At 34.4% G+C, this 18,677-nt stretch overlaps 1 protein-coding gene across 1 annotated transcript in view; it reads left to right on the plus strand.

Moving 5' to 3' along the window:
- Window positions 1-275: 275 nt before the first annotated feature.
- Window positions 276-18,677, plus strand: part of LOC306863958 (cell adhesion molecule DSCAM-like) — a 78,206-nt gene continuing 59,804 nt past the window's right edge. The window contains exons 1-3 of the mRNA XM_079407588.1: window positions 276-415; window positions 15,764-16,081; window positions 17,596-17,742. Of these exons, the coding sequence (XP_079263714.1) occupies window positions 373-415; window positions 15,764-16,081; window positions 17,596-17,742 (508 nt within the window). The 5' untranslated portion in view covers window positions 276-372. The remainder of the gene's footprint in view (window positions 416-15,763; window positions 16,082-17,595; window positions 17,743-18,677) is intronic.

Raw genomic sequence — 18,677 nt, forward strand, 5'->3', positions numbered from 1 at the left:
TCATTTCTTTTTTCGTTCTTTTCCTTTCTTTTCCGCAAAAGTTTCCGCTATGATTTTGACTCGTTAATAATTGAGTGGATTTACTTTCCCGCGGTTTTATCCCTCGCACGCGCCTACACCTGTACGCATTGCCCTCAGTAAGCGTGCGCTCTGACTCAGCATCGCACCTGCCCGCCGCTCGCTCACCGTGTCGCGCCACAGCTGGATCTCAGCTCGGAGAAAATCAGCCCCGGAGCGCACGCTTCATATGCATCCCTTCCGCTGGAACTACTAAGTACAGATATCCATATTCCTGCGCAACGGCTGTTTCTGGAGGAAAAGTGTGCAGTGGGCAAAGAAAAATCTTAGTTTGGAGATTGAAAGGAGCAGGGCATGTGGATATTGGCCATCATCTTTTTCCAGTGCATTTTGAATGGTGAGTTGTGTTTTGTTGTATTATTATTACTATTATTATGCAGGCTGTAACTTCATAGAAATTAATTAACAGTGCAATGCATTTATGCATGCTTGAAAAATAATGCACTGTGGTGCACTGTGGAATTAGTCTCACACCACCTTTAGTGTATAAGGTTTACAAATATAATGTTAGTGCTTGTATCATGCATTCAATGCATGCAAATTTTCCCCAACAGTTCATTATAAATATTGCATATTAATTTGACCAAGTAATTCAGAAGGAACCAGACTACTTAATAAGCATTTTATGATTGGTCACTTTATAACATTTCACAGCTCATAATACTAAACAAACATGCATGCATTATTATGCAAACGGTGCATCAGGAATGTCAAAAATATGAATCTGGACCAAATGTGATTTGATGTGACAGATTTTATTGCTTTATTTTATTATGACCTTGGACAAATTTTTATATTAAGCGTTAGAATAACAAATTGATCTGCTGATATACTTTTAAAAAGAACATGCGCTAAATTGTAGAAAATTAAAGTAATAAAGCAGCTTTATGAATTAAAAAAAGGCCACCAAAAAACCTTGAAAATTAGCTTAAAAACACACAAAGAAAAAGAAAGAAATTAAAATTTGTTGTATTATGGCATAGTGACACTGCCGCCATGTTTCACGAGGAAGCAGTGAAGCACTGGAAAAAAATAATAACTCGCAGTCACTCAATTGGCACTTTACTGAATGCTTTCGCTGTGACCTTTTCACAAAACATTTATTCAAACATTTTTTTCCCCTGTGTGGGTGTCCGATTCATATTGACCTCTAAAAAAAAAATCTAGCACAAATGCTCGACAGGAGGCGAGTGTGTTGATGGCTTTAAAATGGAGAGACAGCGAGTGGGTGCTGGTTGCTGGGCTAAATCAGGATGGGTGTGTTTGTGGTGGAATAGAGATAGTGAGAGGGGGGAGTATGAGGGGAAGCGACAAGAAAATGGGCCATTTTGGTGGTTTTAACAGAGTAACGCACTGGGACGTTAATATCAGACCCAGGTCACTCCAACATAGACTGACCGCCGATGGCAGACGCGTTTTGATAGGATGCACAAAAATAAGGGGACACGGCGATGCTTTAGCACAAAGGGTGTTGGAGAGCAGCGCAAGGAGCTCCGCGATGATCTTTTCCCAAGCTTTGTCAGTTTTTTCCGCAAGGCAGAAATGGACACAGTCGTTTAACCTCAATTAATGGCGTATCGATGAAATTGATTATCATTTCAGAGGGATTTGGGTTTTGGCCGACTGAGTGCTGCATGTCTAGCCAACTGTGTTCAAATGAGCATTTCTAAAAAGCATTTTAAGTGTTTCTCTTTGAATCAATATGGTCCCATTTGTGCCGCTGTGTTCTGGCCGTGTGTATGTGGGTCTCTGAGGCTCCATTGATCAGCGTTCTGATGCAGTGCCGCTGCTGTCAGTGCATTGAGCCTCTCTCTCTTTCTCTCTCTGGCCAGTGTAGCATGTTTCTTGCGGGTGTGTGTGTGGGGGGGGAGAGAGAGAGAGAGAGAGGGGGGAAAAGAAGCCATACAAAATGAGCCTTTCATGATTTGGTTAAGCTCACAGCCCAGTTCTCCGCTGGTCTCTATGGAAACCCCTGAAATGTATGTTGGTGCAGTGGCCTTGGAGCTTCCTGAGCAGGTGACCCCGGAAGTGCTTCTGTAATGACTAGCTTTGGAAAACATGGCGTGCTTGTTTGCAAAGCCGTTTGGGATTTTTATCTGGAAGGGACGGATACATTAATTCCCTGGTTTCTTTAGTATTCCTTTTGAGATTTCATATTTTTTCATTGCAGCTTGTAGATCCACTATTAATAAATTTGTATCATTTTTTCCTAATAAAAGACATCTGCACCATTTTTCTAAGCTCAGCTCCCTGGTACAGTGATATACTATTATAGTTTTTAATAATACTTTGAATTGTTTTTTTTTATCATTTTAATTTTTGTTAAAATTTTAGTCCTTTTGTCATGTTTGTTAGTCGTTTTTTTATACATGCATGTTTAGATTTTATTCATTTTTATTTTATTTTTAGTGCAGATTCAGCTTGTAGATGCACAATTAAAACAATTAATTTGTATCATTTAGTCCTAAAAACATTCACACTGTTTTTCTAATCTCATCTCCCTGATATAGTGTTAGTTTAGTATCATTTTTGATACTATTATAGTTTTTATTAATATTTTCAATCAATCTTTGTATTTATATTTTCCATTTTCATTTTAATTTGAAAGTTTTAGTCATTTTGTTGTGCGTTTTTGTCATTTTAGTAGTTTTTGTTTTTTCATACATGTGTATGTTATTAATTTTTTTATTTTAGTCTTAGTGCCATTTTAGCTTGTAGATGCACATATAATTATTTTGTAATATTTAGTCCTAGTAACAAACATGTGCACCATTTTTCTAAACTCAGCTCCTTTTAGTATTATTTAAATACTATTATAGTTTTTATTAATGTTGAATCAGTTTTTATTTTTTACATTTTCTGTTTTAATTGAAGTTTTAGTAATTTTGTTGTGTTTTTAGTAGTTTTTTTATACTTATAGTTTTCGTTAATTGTTATTCTAGCTATTTTTGCACATTAAGTTGAACTGAATTAAAATGTCAAACGTTACAAGTGTCTGAAATATAAAGTATGTTTTATTCTATGTCAGTGAACGTTCATTTCAAGTAACAATTTTTTTGAATGGTTTTATTTTAGTTAACTCTAATAACCCTGCCCTGATACTGAACAATGAATGTTTTTGCATGTAAAATCATGCTGAGTTGTTTTCAATGGCTCTTGTGTTGGTGAAGAGCACTCGAGAGTGTGCATATTAACACACAAATGTAATTGGAAAACAACTGTGCGTCCTCGCACAGACGGAGCGGAAAGTAGGTGCGGTGTTGTTTTTGTAAACTGATGCTAAGGGCCAACTGTGACATACACTCAAATGGACACGGGTAAACACCACGGCGTAGAGCAAAGTGCCCAATCAGCTGTCGCTTTCCATGAGATGCTTTTTAAGAGAGCTTTTAGCTGAGTCCAGATCAAACACACAAAAGTGTGTGGGCACATCCATTTGTTTTGCTCAACTGTACGCCTGTGTTTGACGACCGCGTGCTGCACTGTGATGTGCTGGAGAGAAATCAAGGCCATGTTTGCAGTCCTGAAAGCAAAGCAAACTGGATATTGCTCTGCAAATCATTTGAGATGTTTTAAAATCAGCTTTGATTCAGAACGCTGTAGATTCATTGTGTTTGTTCTTTGAAAGCTCCTGAAATGTGCATTGAATGTTAAGTTTAATGACAAGCAAACATGTTTTGGTTGTTTTTAAATAATTATGGTTATTATAGGCTATGTCTGACTTTTTTATGTCATTTGTATTGTTTTGCATTTTTTAAATAAATTGAAAATTAATCATTATTTACTTTATTTATAGAATTGTTTTTTTATATTTTTGTCTATTTTATATATTTATTTATTTGTGGCATACATAGTTTAATAGCTATCGAAATGAAGACTTATCATACAAAAAAATAAATTTCATGTTTAATTAAGATTTATTCTTGTGACAAGTTTTTTTGTTTTTTTGTTTTTGTCCTCAGATAAATAAATAAAACCTTTTGCATTTTTTTTTTAATTAAACAACATGATTTATGTGGCCTATTTTATTTTTAATTTTGAGATTTATATCACTTAACAACTTTGGAACAAGGAACAACCTAGGAACAACTTTGTCTCCAAAATATATTATATAAACTAAATATATTATATAAACCTTGCTGTAGATGAAACAATAAGAAAAAAAGTTCAAGGATGTGCTTTGAAGCAATTTTCACTCAAAAAGTTACTAGTAAATTTCACAAATAAAACAAAAAATTTAACACATTGAATTAAACATGAAATTCTGAAGTAGAAAGACTAATATTCATTGTATATTACATACTCCAATAATCTTAGTTGTATTCATAGCTTTGAAAAATTAAATTATTTCAAATGAGTTTTCTTGTAGGTTAATTTTCCCATTATAAAACAAAAGAAAACAAAAAAATCCTTTGAAGTAAAAACAAGGATAAAAAATAAAATAAAAAATCATATCTGTTTCTGTTTCATCTGTACAGAAACAGTATGGGCACATTTTAATCTTGTTCTAGGTATAAAGTCAGTGGTTGGGAAGGTTAAAGCTGTGCCACAGGGAAGCACAATGTGCATTAGAAATAGACATAAACAGATATGAGGTGTGAGTCAGACTCACACACACACACACACACACACACACACACACACACACACACAGAGCACCACTCAACCCAGTAGTCTTTCTCCAGCGTATCAGTAATTCCAGGAGTCGTTTGGCATAATGGCATTTTGATGATCTGTTTGTACTAACTGTTTAGCCAGCAGTAAGGCTGATCAGTGTTCATATTTTCCATCAGCACAGCTTATTGTCAATCAGCAGGAAATATGCCTGACAGACGGCCCTGTGCTGGTGGCCGTAATGTGTATTTATTTCCTGCTTTGATGACTTGGCAGAAAAAGCATGTTCGTATTTTCCACTGATGAGGACTTTCAGGCTTTTTTTTTAGTAAAGAAGCTTGATGACTTTAGCACAAACCTCTGCGTTCCTCCAGTCACTGTGACCAGCTTAAACAGGGAGTTTTTCCTGTCAGTAAAGCAGTGGAGCTTTTTAGTCTGTTATTGTGAAAGAAATGAATGCTAGAGGTTGTTTTTGGTGAGTCTTGATCAGAGAATGGATTCATGTGCTTCATGGATTTTGAGGTCTTGCATGCAGTGTTTACGCCTGTCCTTCTATATATTTACTGTTTTCTTAGAAGTCATTTGTGTAGGAAAGAACGTGAGAGCATAAAAATGTATTGATTTCAGATTTAAAGATCTAACATCTATATGTTATTACATCTATATGTTAACATCTATAACATCTATATGTTATATTTGTTACATCTATATTACATAAATATAAATATGCATCTATACATCTATATATTTGAAATAAATCCAAAATATATATGTACATATTTGCTGAAATATAATATTTAAAATACACACACAACCATATGTGTGTGTGTATGTATGTATATGTATATATATATATATATATATATATATATATATGTGTGTGTGTATATATGTAAAATATATATATATATCATATATAATATACTGTATATTAAATAATATAGATAAATATAAATATATAATATTTTAGATAATATCAGATATTATATTTTTTCAGTTAGTCTTTAAGACAATTTAATACAACCATGTTAGTTCCTAAATAATAATTTCTAAATCATGACTTAATTTATATATTTTCATATAAATCCAGATTTGAATATTGCAGAAATTACATATTACATGCTGTGTTGTTTGTAAATGTTCCTTTTTTGTTCTTTTTTTCATGAACATTTTAAAATATAAAACAACAACATCACTGAACATGAACATCACTGTCCAATTAATGATTTCTATTTGATTTTCAGTCACTAAATAATATCTTATATTAGTGATATTTAATATATAATAATACTGGTTAATGTTAATTCAGGTAAATGAAGTCGAATGTCAAATGAAGCACATTTTAGGTTACTTGATAAAGTATTAAAAAGGTGTTAATAATATTTACAGCGAATGTGTTACTTAATTTTTTTACAGTCCAAATGAGTTGTTAACAAGCATATAATGTTTTAACCTAAATAAATATAAATTAAATCATAATTCACATTTGAAATTGCCTCCAATATTGATATTAGCGATCAACTAGGCTTTACAAATTACAGTAGTAAAATAAATTGAAATTAAATTATAATATATAACCTAAGGTGGTTGTGGCCCTGACAAAAATGTGTTACTGTATGATTCCCTTCTGTAAAGAACTCGGGTTAAAATGGGTTAAATATGGTCCCCTCAGTCCTGGATACGTGGTTACATCCTTGATTTTTGTCCATGAGTTAACAGGATCTGTTTGATCACTGAATGTGTCCGTGTAGCAGAGCAGACAAAAAATTGGGCAGAATTTCAACAGCCAGAAATGTGTAACATTTACAGAGATCCCAGCAAATGTCTCATTAAAGCTGCTCTCGCCTCAGGTCTGTTCTGTTTCCATTGCATTCTCTATCGGCCCGTCCCCAGAAGTGATTATGCTAATTGCTGTTTGATCAGATGATTAAATTATAATTCGATTAATCCTGAGCACTAAATGCTCTGAATACATTTACATCTGCTTGGCTGCGTCAGAGCGCAGGGGCGCGAGCTTTCTGCCATGCAGCCAGTGAGGAGAGGAGACAAGCTGACCTGAGACTCACACCCAAATATTAGCACATGCACATGTTTGGAAGAGGCCAGGAACTGAGACACTGGGATACTGTTAGTTGTTTAACAAAACAATAAAGAGTTTTAATTAATTATAGTATTAGACAAGTGGTGAACCAATATATGTTCATATCAATATACTTATAAATAAACTGTAAAAATGCTGAAATTATTTAAATAACGTTAATTCAATTACGTTTTTAAACTAGTCAGCCTGGCTAATATTTTTGTCTGGTTGTTTTTTTGTGCTCAATTTATTTTGGTTGTCCAAAATGACCTTTTCCTGTTATCTTACAGTGTGGAACTGAAAATTACCCATCTTCGTTTTTTTTTCACTGCCGATGCTCCCATGGGGAATTTATCTGACCGATAAAGATGGCATGATTCCTCACTGTCTTCACTGTGGAGCTGCTCTTTGTTTTGGTCTGGGTCTTGAGTCATAAACACTTGATTTTAGAATAAATCCCACTTGTCTCTGTGTGCTTCCGACTCTGTATAAAATGCTCTTTGCCTTCCATGTGGTTGGATTTGCTGACATCTGACATGTGTGGAAGGTTGATTTGGTAGGAAAGGAGGTGGCAGTTTGCAAAAAAAAATAATTTGACAGGTAGTTTGGGACATAAAAGGGAATGTTTTTATGTATGTAAATAGCCAATAAAGTTGACCAGAAAGCATGACCTCACTCGTACGGTTTCATACAATTTGTTAAAAATCGTACATATTTTACGAGGTGGCAAATTCGTAGGAATTCACACAAATACCTAACACCTACAGTTAGTTCGTATGAATTAGCCACCTCGTAAACTATGTATGAATTGGCTGTGAGATAGCATTGCTATTTTAAGTAATATAAACTGAGATTTTTAGGGAACCAAAAATGCTTCTTCTGTGGCTACGTTTACACTACTGTGTTTTCGTTTTAAAAGTTTCCGCCATCTAAATACTTTGGTACCTTCGTATACATATCTATGGTTGTATCTGCATGAATTGTCATGTGACATGCGCTTTCGTTTTCGAGATCGTTTCTGAAACAGTGAAAACGCCAGTGTAGACAGGGATCGTTTTCATTTTAAAATGCTGTTTTAAAACGAAAACTCACTAGAGAAAACAGGGCCTATGGCATCACTATGAAAGGGGGAGGGACATTCTAGAGGGAATTTGATTGGACAAATATCTGTGTAGTGCAGGATGAGTCATCAACATTTTTGTGCTTTTTTCCCAATATAGAAAGACTTGTAGTATATATTATATACATACACTGTAAAAAAAATTAAATTGTTCCAAAAAGTTGCTTCAACATAAAATAATTTGTTACCCCGCTGATTTAAAATTTTATTTATTTAAAAATGTATAGTTTAGTCAACTTGAAATTTTAAGTTACTGAATGTTAATTTAAGGGACAACTGGAATATTTTAGTTGAATAAACAAAAAAATAAGTCAGCGGGGTAACAAATTATTAAAGTTGAATCAACTTTTTTTTTTTTTTACACTGTATATGAACGCAACTGGTGTAGAATGTGTGTAGAATGGACTTTTTACTCAGAAATTGCTTGTACATTTCATAATTACAAAGAAGTGGCAAGTAACGCATTGAATTAAATGTGAAATTTTGAAGTAGAAAGACTGAGGGGGCATTTACACAAATGAAAAACGTTTTATAAGTTCTTCCTGTTCATTTACACGACAATGTACTTTTCAAAATGTGTTTTTGAAAACAGTGCCATTATTGTTTCTGTGTAAACTACAAAAAAAAGTGAATTTGTGAAAATGGTAACATTACGTATTCAGTCTGCAGGTTTGTGCGCAGACGCATATAGTGTTTCTTTACAAAATGACATTGCCAACTACTGGTCTGGCATAATACTGCGTTTTTAGTCATTTTCGCAGATCCATTTGAACAGATTGTTTTGACAATATTGTTTAACAGTCATGTAAATGTACTCTGAAGTAGCATTTTCTTGTAAAATGTACTCCAATAATCTGTTGTATTTGCAACTTTTTTTACAGTGTATGTATTATAAATGATATATTATATTATATAATTTTTTTCAATAAATCAGTCATTTGATTTGTTGTTTAATTAAGTATAGCATAGATTTGGTTCAGTTGAAAATACGCAACCAGTATGAGTTGTTGTAGTACACGTGTCTCTGGGAGACGAGGGGCCATCAGCCCAGTGTGAGCAGCCACGACTCATTTAGCTCTGCCTCGTGTTTCCTCATCATCCGAGTCAGCGGCGCTTTAGATTCAGACATCAGCGGCGTCAGTTCTCGTAATTGATGTAGATCCACGGAGGCCGTTTGATCTCCTTCTCACCACCAGGGAGGCTCTAAATGAACGTTTGCTCTGACATTATTCAGATGATATTCAAATCATCTCACTTAAGAGATGAGAAAAAACCCCACAAGAAACTTCGCTTTTCCGGTGGGACTCGCGCTGCTCCCATTCTCACCCTTTCCTCTGCATCTGGGGGTTTTCTTCGGCTTTACATATTGGCAATGAGCGGGGGTCCATAAACCCAGACACGGCTGGGTTGTGCTTAATATTCATGAGAGCAAATTGCAAGCTGGTTAAATTGTGGTGCTCCGCTACAGCTCCCTGACGCCGGGCCCGCTGTAGCCCCGGGGCAGGGACTGGAATTCTGACTCTCCCGGCTGCTGTTCCGAGCTCCCCTGCACTCTCTGCCTTAATTACCTTGAGCCCGTGATGTCCCGTCAAGGTTCCGCAGCCCGCGGGGGGGGAAACACCCCTCCCATCCGCTGCACAGACAACAGCGCAGACACAGTCGGCCTGCAGCCAACAGAGTGACCCATCCACCCACACCAGAGCCAAGATTTCATCCTCAGAGAGCTGCTGATTTTACGCTTTGCACCGTTTAAAGACACTCTAACGCAGCTTTGGATTTAGAAAACTGGTCCCTTTAAACCTGCGCATACATTTCGAAATTTGTTTATTTTTATGAATTATACACAGTTCATTACAAATATCATTACATTAATATCATTACAAAATATTTAATTTGTCTGAAATTTAGTAATAACGCAGCATCTTTTACTTACAAAAAATTGTATGCTATTGCTACATTATGTTCTGTCTTTTTTTTTGACAGGTTCCATATGTTTTTTTCTGAATTATACAGAAGCAATTCATCATTAAAATGGTCAAAATATCCAAATATATATATATATATATATATATATATATATATATATATATATATATATATTTGTTTTTGTCAGATGTGCAGGTTTAAAGTGGATTAACACAAAAATGACCAGGGTATTCTGGGGTTAAATTTTTGGACTTGGTACTGTTGGTAATAAAAAAATTATCTTCTTTTTCTAAAGTTTACATAAGCAGTTCATCTTAAAAATACTATTTAAAAGTATTTTGATTTTGCTGGTTTAAAATGGATAATTAAAACAACAAATGTATCAGGGTATTATGAGTGCAGATTTTTGGACTTACTACTATGGTAAAACCATAGTCAAATCATCCGAATCCAAAAATATATTTGATTTGGTCAAATGTGCAGCTTTAAATGGATAAATACAAACATCATGTTATTAGGGATATATATTGTGGGACTATGGTAATACCATTTTTTGTGTGTGTGTGTTTATTTTTCGGTACTTTTTTATTTTTGTGAATAATATACCTGTGAAATTCATGACTAAAATATTCAAATCATCGAAACATATTTGAATATTTGATTTGGAAGGGTCAGGGGATATTTCAATTTTAGAAAATATATAATGGTATTACCATGTTTAACATGTATTTAGAAATTTTTTGTATTTATACATGAGCAATTCTTTATAGAGTATCCCAAAAAATATCTGAATATAGAAAAATGTGCTGGTTCAATGTAATTTCAAAACAGTTTTTTTTTTTTTTTTTTTAGTTAAATATGATAATACCATGATATACTGTATGAATATGGTAACCATTCAGTACCATAGTAAACATGATACTACCATGGGAATCATCTGATAGCTTTAGTGTACAGTAGTACTGCAACATCTTTTTGTATGGGTTTATTGTGACTTAAGGTTTGTAAGGGTTAATACTCGAGCCACCCTTGCGGTTTGCAGGGTAAATATTGATCGTACATTACTTAAATAAACTGCCTGGCTAGTTTTGAAAAGAGTCCCATGATGGCTGGTTACATACTGTCGGTGGACAAATGCTAATGTGTTTTCAAAACACAAACCCATATTTCTGCTCGCCCCTAAATGCAATTGTCATTCCGCTCAAATGTTCCTCATTACAAACCTCCAGTCAGTCTTGTCACACTCATATATAATGAACATTTATTTTTGTTTTCAAAGATTGACTTCTCCTTTTGTAACACTGACTTTTAATAAAACTGCACTGTAAAATCTGAAAATATGAATGAGAGCATTTTCTACTTAATCAGATTCTAAGATGAATATACTGCGATAAATTCAGTTATTTTAAATAATATTTTATATTTTTGATAAATTTAGTTTGACTTTTAAAAAGCCACTTTTAAAGTGCTTTAACAGCACTGTAAAATATGAAAATATGATTTTGCTTTAAAAAGCTTTACTTAATCTAATTTTAAAATGACTTTTTGGTGACATTTAATGTACTGAGGTGAATTGAGTTATATTAAATAATAATATTTACTTTTTAATATTTTACTTTTTTAAAGTTACTTTGAAAATATTTATTCGACTTTTATTGCTATAATGTTTTGTCTAGTTTTTAAACCATTTGTGGGTTTCTAGCCTAATATATATATTTATATTTATTTATTTATTTAAAATGTTCACCTACTGTATACCGTATGAAACTCCTCATTACTGATCAGTATAGAGTTATTATTTAAATAGTGAATATTTTTTTTAAATAGTCTTATTTAAATCAAAATATTTTATTTTATATTATTTTCATTATATACATTGTTAAATGTTAGCCAGACCTTCATCGTAATCGCATATATTGTTAAAGCAAAACGTGCCTGCCCCTAGATCAGCTTGACTTTAAAATGGTCTCTGCTCTTGAGCTGTCACATGCTCACCCCATAAATATCACCCTGAGTCAAGCCCAGACAGGGCCACAGAGGGACACCGCATTAGACATTCTCTCAGCGGGAATTTACAATGATCGGCTCTGAAAGACAGAAACAAGCAGCGACAAAGAAAGCGCTCTGTCCATTATTTCAGGCAGATAAGAATCGCTGTTAATCAAACAGCCTGCAGCGCTTTCTGTAAAAGCCAGATTAATTATAAATTCATTCAATTCATATTTGAAGAGTCGTGTCTGGTCGCTCCTATCGTTTAGATAATTGAGAGCATAATGATTCTGACGGCGTCGCTAAGCATGTGCTGGGCTTTACTATCTGAATTTGAATCAGATTAACAGATGCTGACCATGCAGAGTTTTAAAGATGAAGAGTCCATCAGTGCTTGAATCCACGCTCAAGCTTTACTGCATGATGTCTGAGGTGCTAAATCACATGCTTCACGTCTGGATAACAGCTGCTGGCTTCTTTATGTCGTCCTCTTGTGTCTGAGGGAATGGATTGTTTTATTGTCAAGATCTTTTTGGTTGCTGCATATATTATGATTTTTTATTAGATAGATGTAAAAATATATTTAATGAATAATATTGTAAAATTTTTCGTTTATGCCTAAAATCATCAGGATATTAAGTAAAGATCATGTTCCATGAAGATATTTTGTAAATGTCCTACCATAAATATATTAAAACTTAATTTTTGATTAGTAAAATGCATCGCTAAGAACTTAATTTGGACAACTTTAAAGGGCGATTTTCTCAATATTTTTTTTTCTTTTTTTTTTTGCACCCTCAGATTCCATATTTTCAAATAGTTGTATCTTGGCCAAATATTGTCCTATCCTAGCAAACCATACATCAATGCTGAAAGCGGAATAAATAAGCTTTCCATTGATGAATGGTTTGTCAGGATAGGACAATGTGCCTATTTTGCACTATCAAAAATATCTTCATGGAACATGATCTTTAGGCTACTTAATGACCTAATGACTTTTGGCATAAAATAAAATTCGATAATTTTGACCCATACAATGTTTTGTTGGCTATTGCTACAAATATACTCATGCCACTTATGACTGGTTTTGTGGTCCAGGGTCACACATAGAGATATTTAATAAATACTATTATATAAAAAGTATTTGAGAAATATTAGATGAAATAAAGAGCATTTACATTTTGTATTTTTTATTTATTGTTGATCTTGACTTTTTATCTAATAGTATTAATACTGTTTTAATGAAATTATATACAGTGGTAGTGCATATAATATCTGTTAAAACACGGCAGGGTATCACTATATAATCTCAGTATTGACATAAAGTCTTTTAATATTTAATGATTCTTCTTAAGATCCAAAGTTCTTTTGATCCTTCACTGATTCTTTGCCTTATGTTTTGTGTGGAAAAAATGGTTGGATTGCCAGTGTTATGTTAAATGCTGAAAGGTATGTGCTAAATGCAGATTTATAAAAAAAAAAAAAAAAAAAAGTTTAATGAATATAAAATATGAAAATGAACATGAATTGTGCTGTCATTGAGAGTAGATTTTGACCTCAACCAGTCAAATGGATAAGAATAGACTGGACTTTCTATTGTCATTTTTTGTCTGCTGATTCCATTTCTATTTCCATTTATCTGTGTTTTTTATCTGGGGGAATCAACTAGCTAGAGTATGGGCATAAATATTTTATTTTTTATGTGCTTTTAGACAATACTAGCTTTATCCATGGCCCAGAACTGAGCTCCATTATCTATAAAATACCCCAGGGCACTGAAATTGGTTTTCATGTCCACTATGTCCATCTGAAAATGTAAGTTATAAGTGAACAAATCCATTTAAATTCAAAAGGGCCTTACTGGTATTACTGTGTTGCAACAGTGCCAATGGCCATTGAAAATGTAATGAATGAATACAAAGTATTAAAATACATGAGAAGTGATGTGGTTTCATTAAAACAAGGTTCTGGACTCATTCTCTAAATGAAATCATTTTAAAAGTCCCAGTGGAGAATTGAGGCGGAATTTGGCCTTGCCTGGCTATATTTCCAGTACAATCTATATGTGACCCTGGACCACAAAACCAGTCTTAAGTCGCTGGGGTATATTTGTAGCAATAGCCAAAAATACATTGTATGGGTCAAAATGATGGGTCCCAAAAATCATTAGGACATTAAGTAAAGATCATGTTCCATAAAGATATTTTGTAAAATTCCTACTGTAAATGTATCAAAACTTAATTTTTGATTAGTAATATGCATAGCTAAGAACTTCATTTGGACAACTTTAAAGGTGATTTTCTCAATATTTCGATTTTTTTGCTCCCTCAGATTCCAGATTTTCAAATAGTTGTATCTCGGCCAAATATTGTCCAATCCTAACAAACCATACATCAATGGAAAGATTATTTATTCAGCTTTCATATGAGGTATACGTCTTATGACTGTTTTGTGGTCCAGGGTCACATATCAGTTTTATTTGAAAGATTAGTACAGTACATTTTCTGAGCTACCTGAATCTTGCAGTCTGCAATATTAAGTATATGAGTTCCAAATCTGAGAGATTTTTGCATATATGTAAGTATGTATGATTCTGAACCCTGAAATGAATAGACCAGTGACTAAAAAGTGCCAAGACTAACTGTTTTAATATATTTATGAGCTGTTAAAGTAATTCATCCCTGGAGATGTGTAGACCAGCTGTGACAAACAAGCTGTTAGTTCTTCATACAGTGAGAAAGAGCTGTATGAAGTTCTGATGAACTCTAGCAGTAACGCCGTTCCCTATACGTAGAGTACGCCGTTTGCGTAGGGCACCAACTCCCAGGGGGGCACCATCCCAGTTGTTCAAAAAAACCGCTCGCACCTCATATTTGCGGATGAATGCAAATCATCATAATTGATAGACAACTATGCCCGTGAAACGACATCAGCAATCTGGTGCCATGAAAACGAAAGCCCGTGCATCACTTCATAACCCTGTGAAACTTTTTTGGCTGTTGACGTTAATAACGTGTTTTAATGTCGGTAATAATTTAACCCCCAACAACGCATATAATATTCTCTCTGACTTTCTATGTTCCCTTATGAAAATTAGTCATGGTTTTAACACAAATAAAACCAAAAATCATGGTTCTTGTAGCCATGGTAACAGCAAATTAACCATGGTTTTGTTACTTCAGATAATAATTTACAAAGAAGTATTAAGATAATAATTTTTGTGGTTATAAAAACAGACCTAAGGCAACAATAGCATTTAAAATGACTTAAAATGCTTATATAAAAACATAATTAATAATGGTTAATTAAATGGTTAATTAATAATTATATGATTTAATCAAATAACACTGTTAAAATACATAATGTAGGCTAATAAACAATTTATGTATATTATATGTTATTACAAATGCCTACAAAGGGAGCCGCAGGCCTGTTAATTGCTGCTGTTACACTTACAGGAAGATCAAATCCTTGTTTAATAGGCAATTTTGACCAAACATTTAATTCATATATCCACTTAATCTTTAATTTTGGCCACCTTTTTGCTATAGATGACACAACCTCTATAATTTCTTCAACAACAACAACAACAAAACATGTGGACATCAAAACCCTTGCAAAAATGAACTATGGTTTTATCGTATAAAACTGCTTAATTTACTTTTATGTGATTTCTGAATGCTTGAGACTATAAAATTAATCAGACTACTGTATTAATAAAGCCATAGGTAACTGAGCTACAGTTGTACTTTGTAAATAATACAATTTATTTATTTACTTTTATATTGTATTAAAGTTCTATTTTGACCCCTATAGTAGGTTTTTTTTTTTTTTACCTCCATAATATTTGAGGGAGGTGGACACAACAATATAATCCTGCTTAGGGCACCCATTTGGCCAACAGCGGCCCTGAAGTCTAGAAACACTAACCGCAAGTCCTCTCCTGTCTCCTGCAGTTCTCAGTGAAGACCTACATTCCAGCTTGTATTTTGTCAATGCATCTCTGCAAGAGGTAGTGTTCGCCAGCACCACGGGGACTCTGGTTCCCTGTCCTGCAGCAGCGGTGCCACCCGCTACCCTGCGCTGGTATCTGGCCACCGGCGAGGAGAGCTACAACGTCCCAGGGATCTGTCATGTCCATCCAAACGGCACTCTCCAGATCTTCCACTTTCCTCCGTCCAGCTTTAGCAAAGTGATCCACGACAACACTTACTATTGCACAGCGGAAAATCCTTCAGGGAAAATTAGAAGCCAAGATGTTCATATTAAGGCCGGTGAGTGTTTAAAGATATTTACAGATTGTTGCAAGATTGTTTTAAAGCCAAATCAAAATGAGAGTTTTGTGATTTTAGTAACTGTCTATTTACTTTGAATTGCATGTACTGTAAAATTGCCATCCATTTAGATTCACAGTTTTGACATAAACATATAATATAAATAAACTATCGGTGCCAATGCGATTCGGGCGTCTCGAGTTTGAGTCCCGGCTTGCAGACCTTTCCCAATCCCGTCCCACTCTCTCTCTCACTTCACTTCCTGTCCTCTCTTCACTGTACTATCAAATTAAAGGCAAAAACACCCCAAAAAATAAATAAAAAATGTAAACTAATAAACGTTATGTGATGCATCATGCATATTTGTCACTCATTCATAATTGAAACAGGTGAGATTTCTGTAAAAGTACTAATAAACTAAATGCATTTTAAACACAATAACGAGGTTTATCTATTTAGCATCAATAAATACTATTTGTTTCAACTATCTTCCTTTTTAACTAACTGAAGATTTTAACTGTTCAAAGTTTTTAGATGAATAAACTCACTATGAAAAGATTTGCGCTGATTCTAAATAATTTGAATAAATGCATTTTAAATAAAAATAGATGCAAATACTTGATAATGCCACATTTTTGATCGCAAACATATTACCTGTTCCTTTCCTATTTGATTAATGTTTGACTGACAAATAAGCGTCACATTAAATGTGTGTATGTTAAAATAGTGTGATCCAAATGGATGAAAAGTTTCTATGCAGCTCAAATACAAAAATCTTAAATATATGTCTAAAGATTGTTTTTAAGTGTAAATGTTGGCAGAATTTATTACATTGTTATAAATGCAGATGTACACAAATTAAATTTACAGTCTTTCGTTTTCCGGGAAAATGGACCAAAAATATTATTGACTCATCCTGCACTACACACATTTTTGTCCAATCAGATTCTCTCGAGAAGGATAATGTCCCTCCCCCTAATACAATTTGTAACTGACTGGGAAGTACCAAATCATTGCTCATAAATAATAAATAAAACAATATAAAAAAAAAATTTCATGAGGTTTATGTGTAAAATGTTTTCACAAACAAATATTTTCAACAAAACATTTTGCTTCTGAGGTCACTTTATCTTGTTTTTTAAAAGGCCAAAATTGTGTAATTTCTGCACCACTAGTGTCGCTAAACCGAACTGCAAAACTAATGACTATTCAGACAGATTTGGATCGCGCCATCTGTCATTGGTCAATCAAACAGATAATTCCGCCCCAAACTCACACCATTGGCTGAGCCAGTGTTGCTATGTTAGGCTAGTCGGATTTTCAAAGAAATAAAAGAGTGTTTTACTAGAGCCATAGAGGTTTAGCCTACTTTTTGGTGAAAGACTTCTTGTCTGCATATTAAGATAGAAGATACTATTAAAAACACAACACATTTTTGCAGTCCATGTTTTTTTAGTTTTTTTTTCAAACAATGACAATTAAAGTATCAATCAACATGAACCATTTCTCTCCAGTGTTACGAGAGCCCTATACGGTCCGTGTGGCGGACCAGACCGCGATGAGAGGCAGCGTAGCGGTCTTCAAGTGCATTATTCCTCCCTCAGTGGAGAACTACATCACTGTTGTGTCATGGGAGAGAGACACCTTACCACTCGTCTCAGGTAGGACACTGGAGGCTTTTGAGTTTGAACTAAGATGCAATTTTATGTTACTGTAAAGAAACAGTTCACCAATGCCATCCCATGTTGCTCAAACCATTTGCATGAACCACTTGTTTCCATATAATGAAGGTAAATGGGGACTCAAACGTGTTTGACGTCAATGCTGCCATTTGATTTGAGGTTGCATCCACTCAAAGTAATTGCATGGCTTCAGAAGACTTGGAATATAGTGCATGAGTCATATAAACCTTTTTATGATACTTTCCTGGTGCTTTTGTGGACCTTCACAGATCCAGTCCTCATTTCCTTTCATCATACTGGCCTGGATATTTTTCAAAACTTTTGTGATCCACACAAGAAAGAAAGTCAAACTGATTTGCGATATGACAATGAGTAAATTACAACATTTTGAGGTCAACAATGTGTGATTTTAAACACACCCCTGAAAATCGGTGCACTTTTGATCTTCCTTTAGCCAATTACAGTCCTTGCATTTCTTGGTTTTCCATCAGGTTAACAACCCCAAGCCTGCTCTTGAAAACACATCCACATCTTTAAGTCGTTTCTTGTCCTGTTGCTGACAACGTGAGATTTATTAGTCTCTAACTTGGCATGCTGTCACAGTAACGCTCTTATAAAGAGCTCCTCTCTCGGCTCACAGCTGTCTAATCCTGAAGAAGTGGACGGTGGCAGTCGTGTCACTGAGATCCACTGTACTGACCTAGTTCCCTTCCAGAGGCAGCGCAGTTTTGAAAATCCGTATCAGCTAAATGGAACACTCGTCTACACAACTGTTTCCTTCCCTCAGGGCCGTCGGCTCGTTTTATGGGGCATTTAGCAAATTCAATAAAGAATCAGAAGTCTTTTAGACTGGGGAGCGAGCGGGGACATTTTCCATAGATGTGTTGCGTTTTTCTGTTCGGCTAAAAGACATC

This window comes from Barbus barbus (assembly GCF_936440315.1).
Source record: "Barbus barbus genome assembly, chromosome: 45".
Taxonomy (NCBI): domain Eukaryota; kingdom Metazoa; phylum Chordata; class Actinopteri; order Cypriniformes; family Cyprinidae; genus Barbus; species Barbus barbus.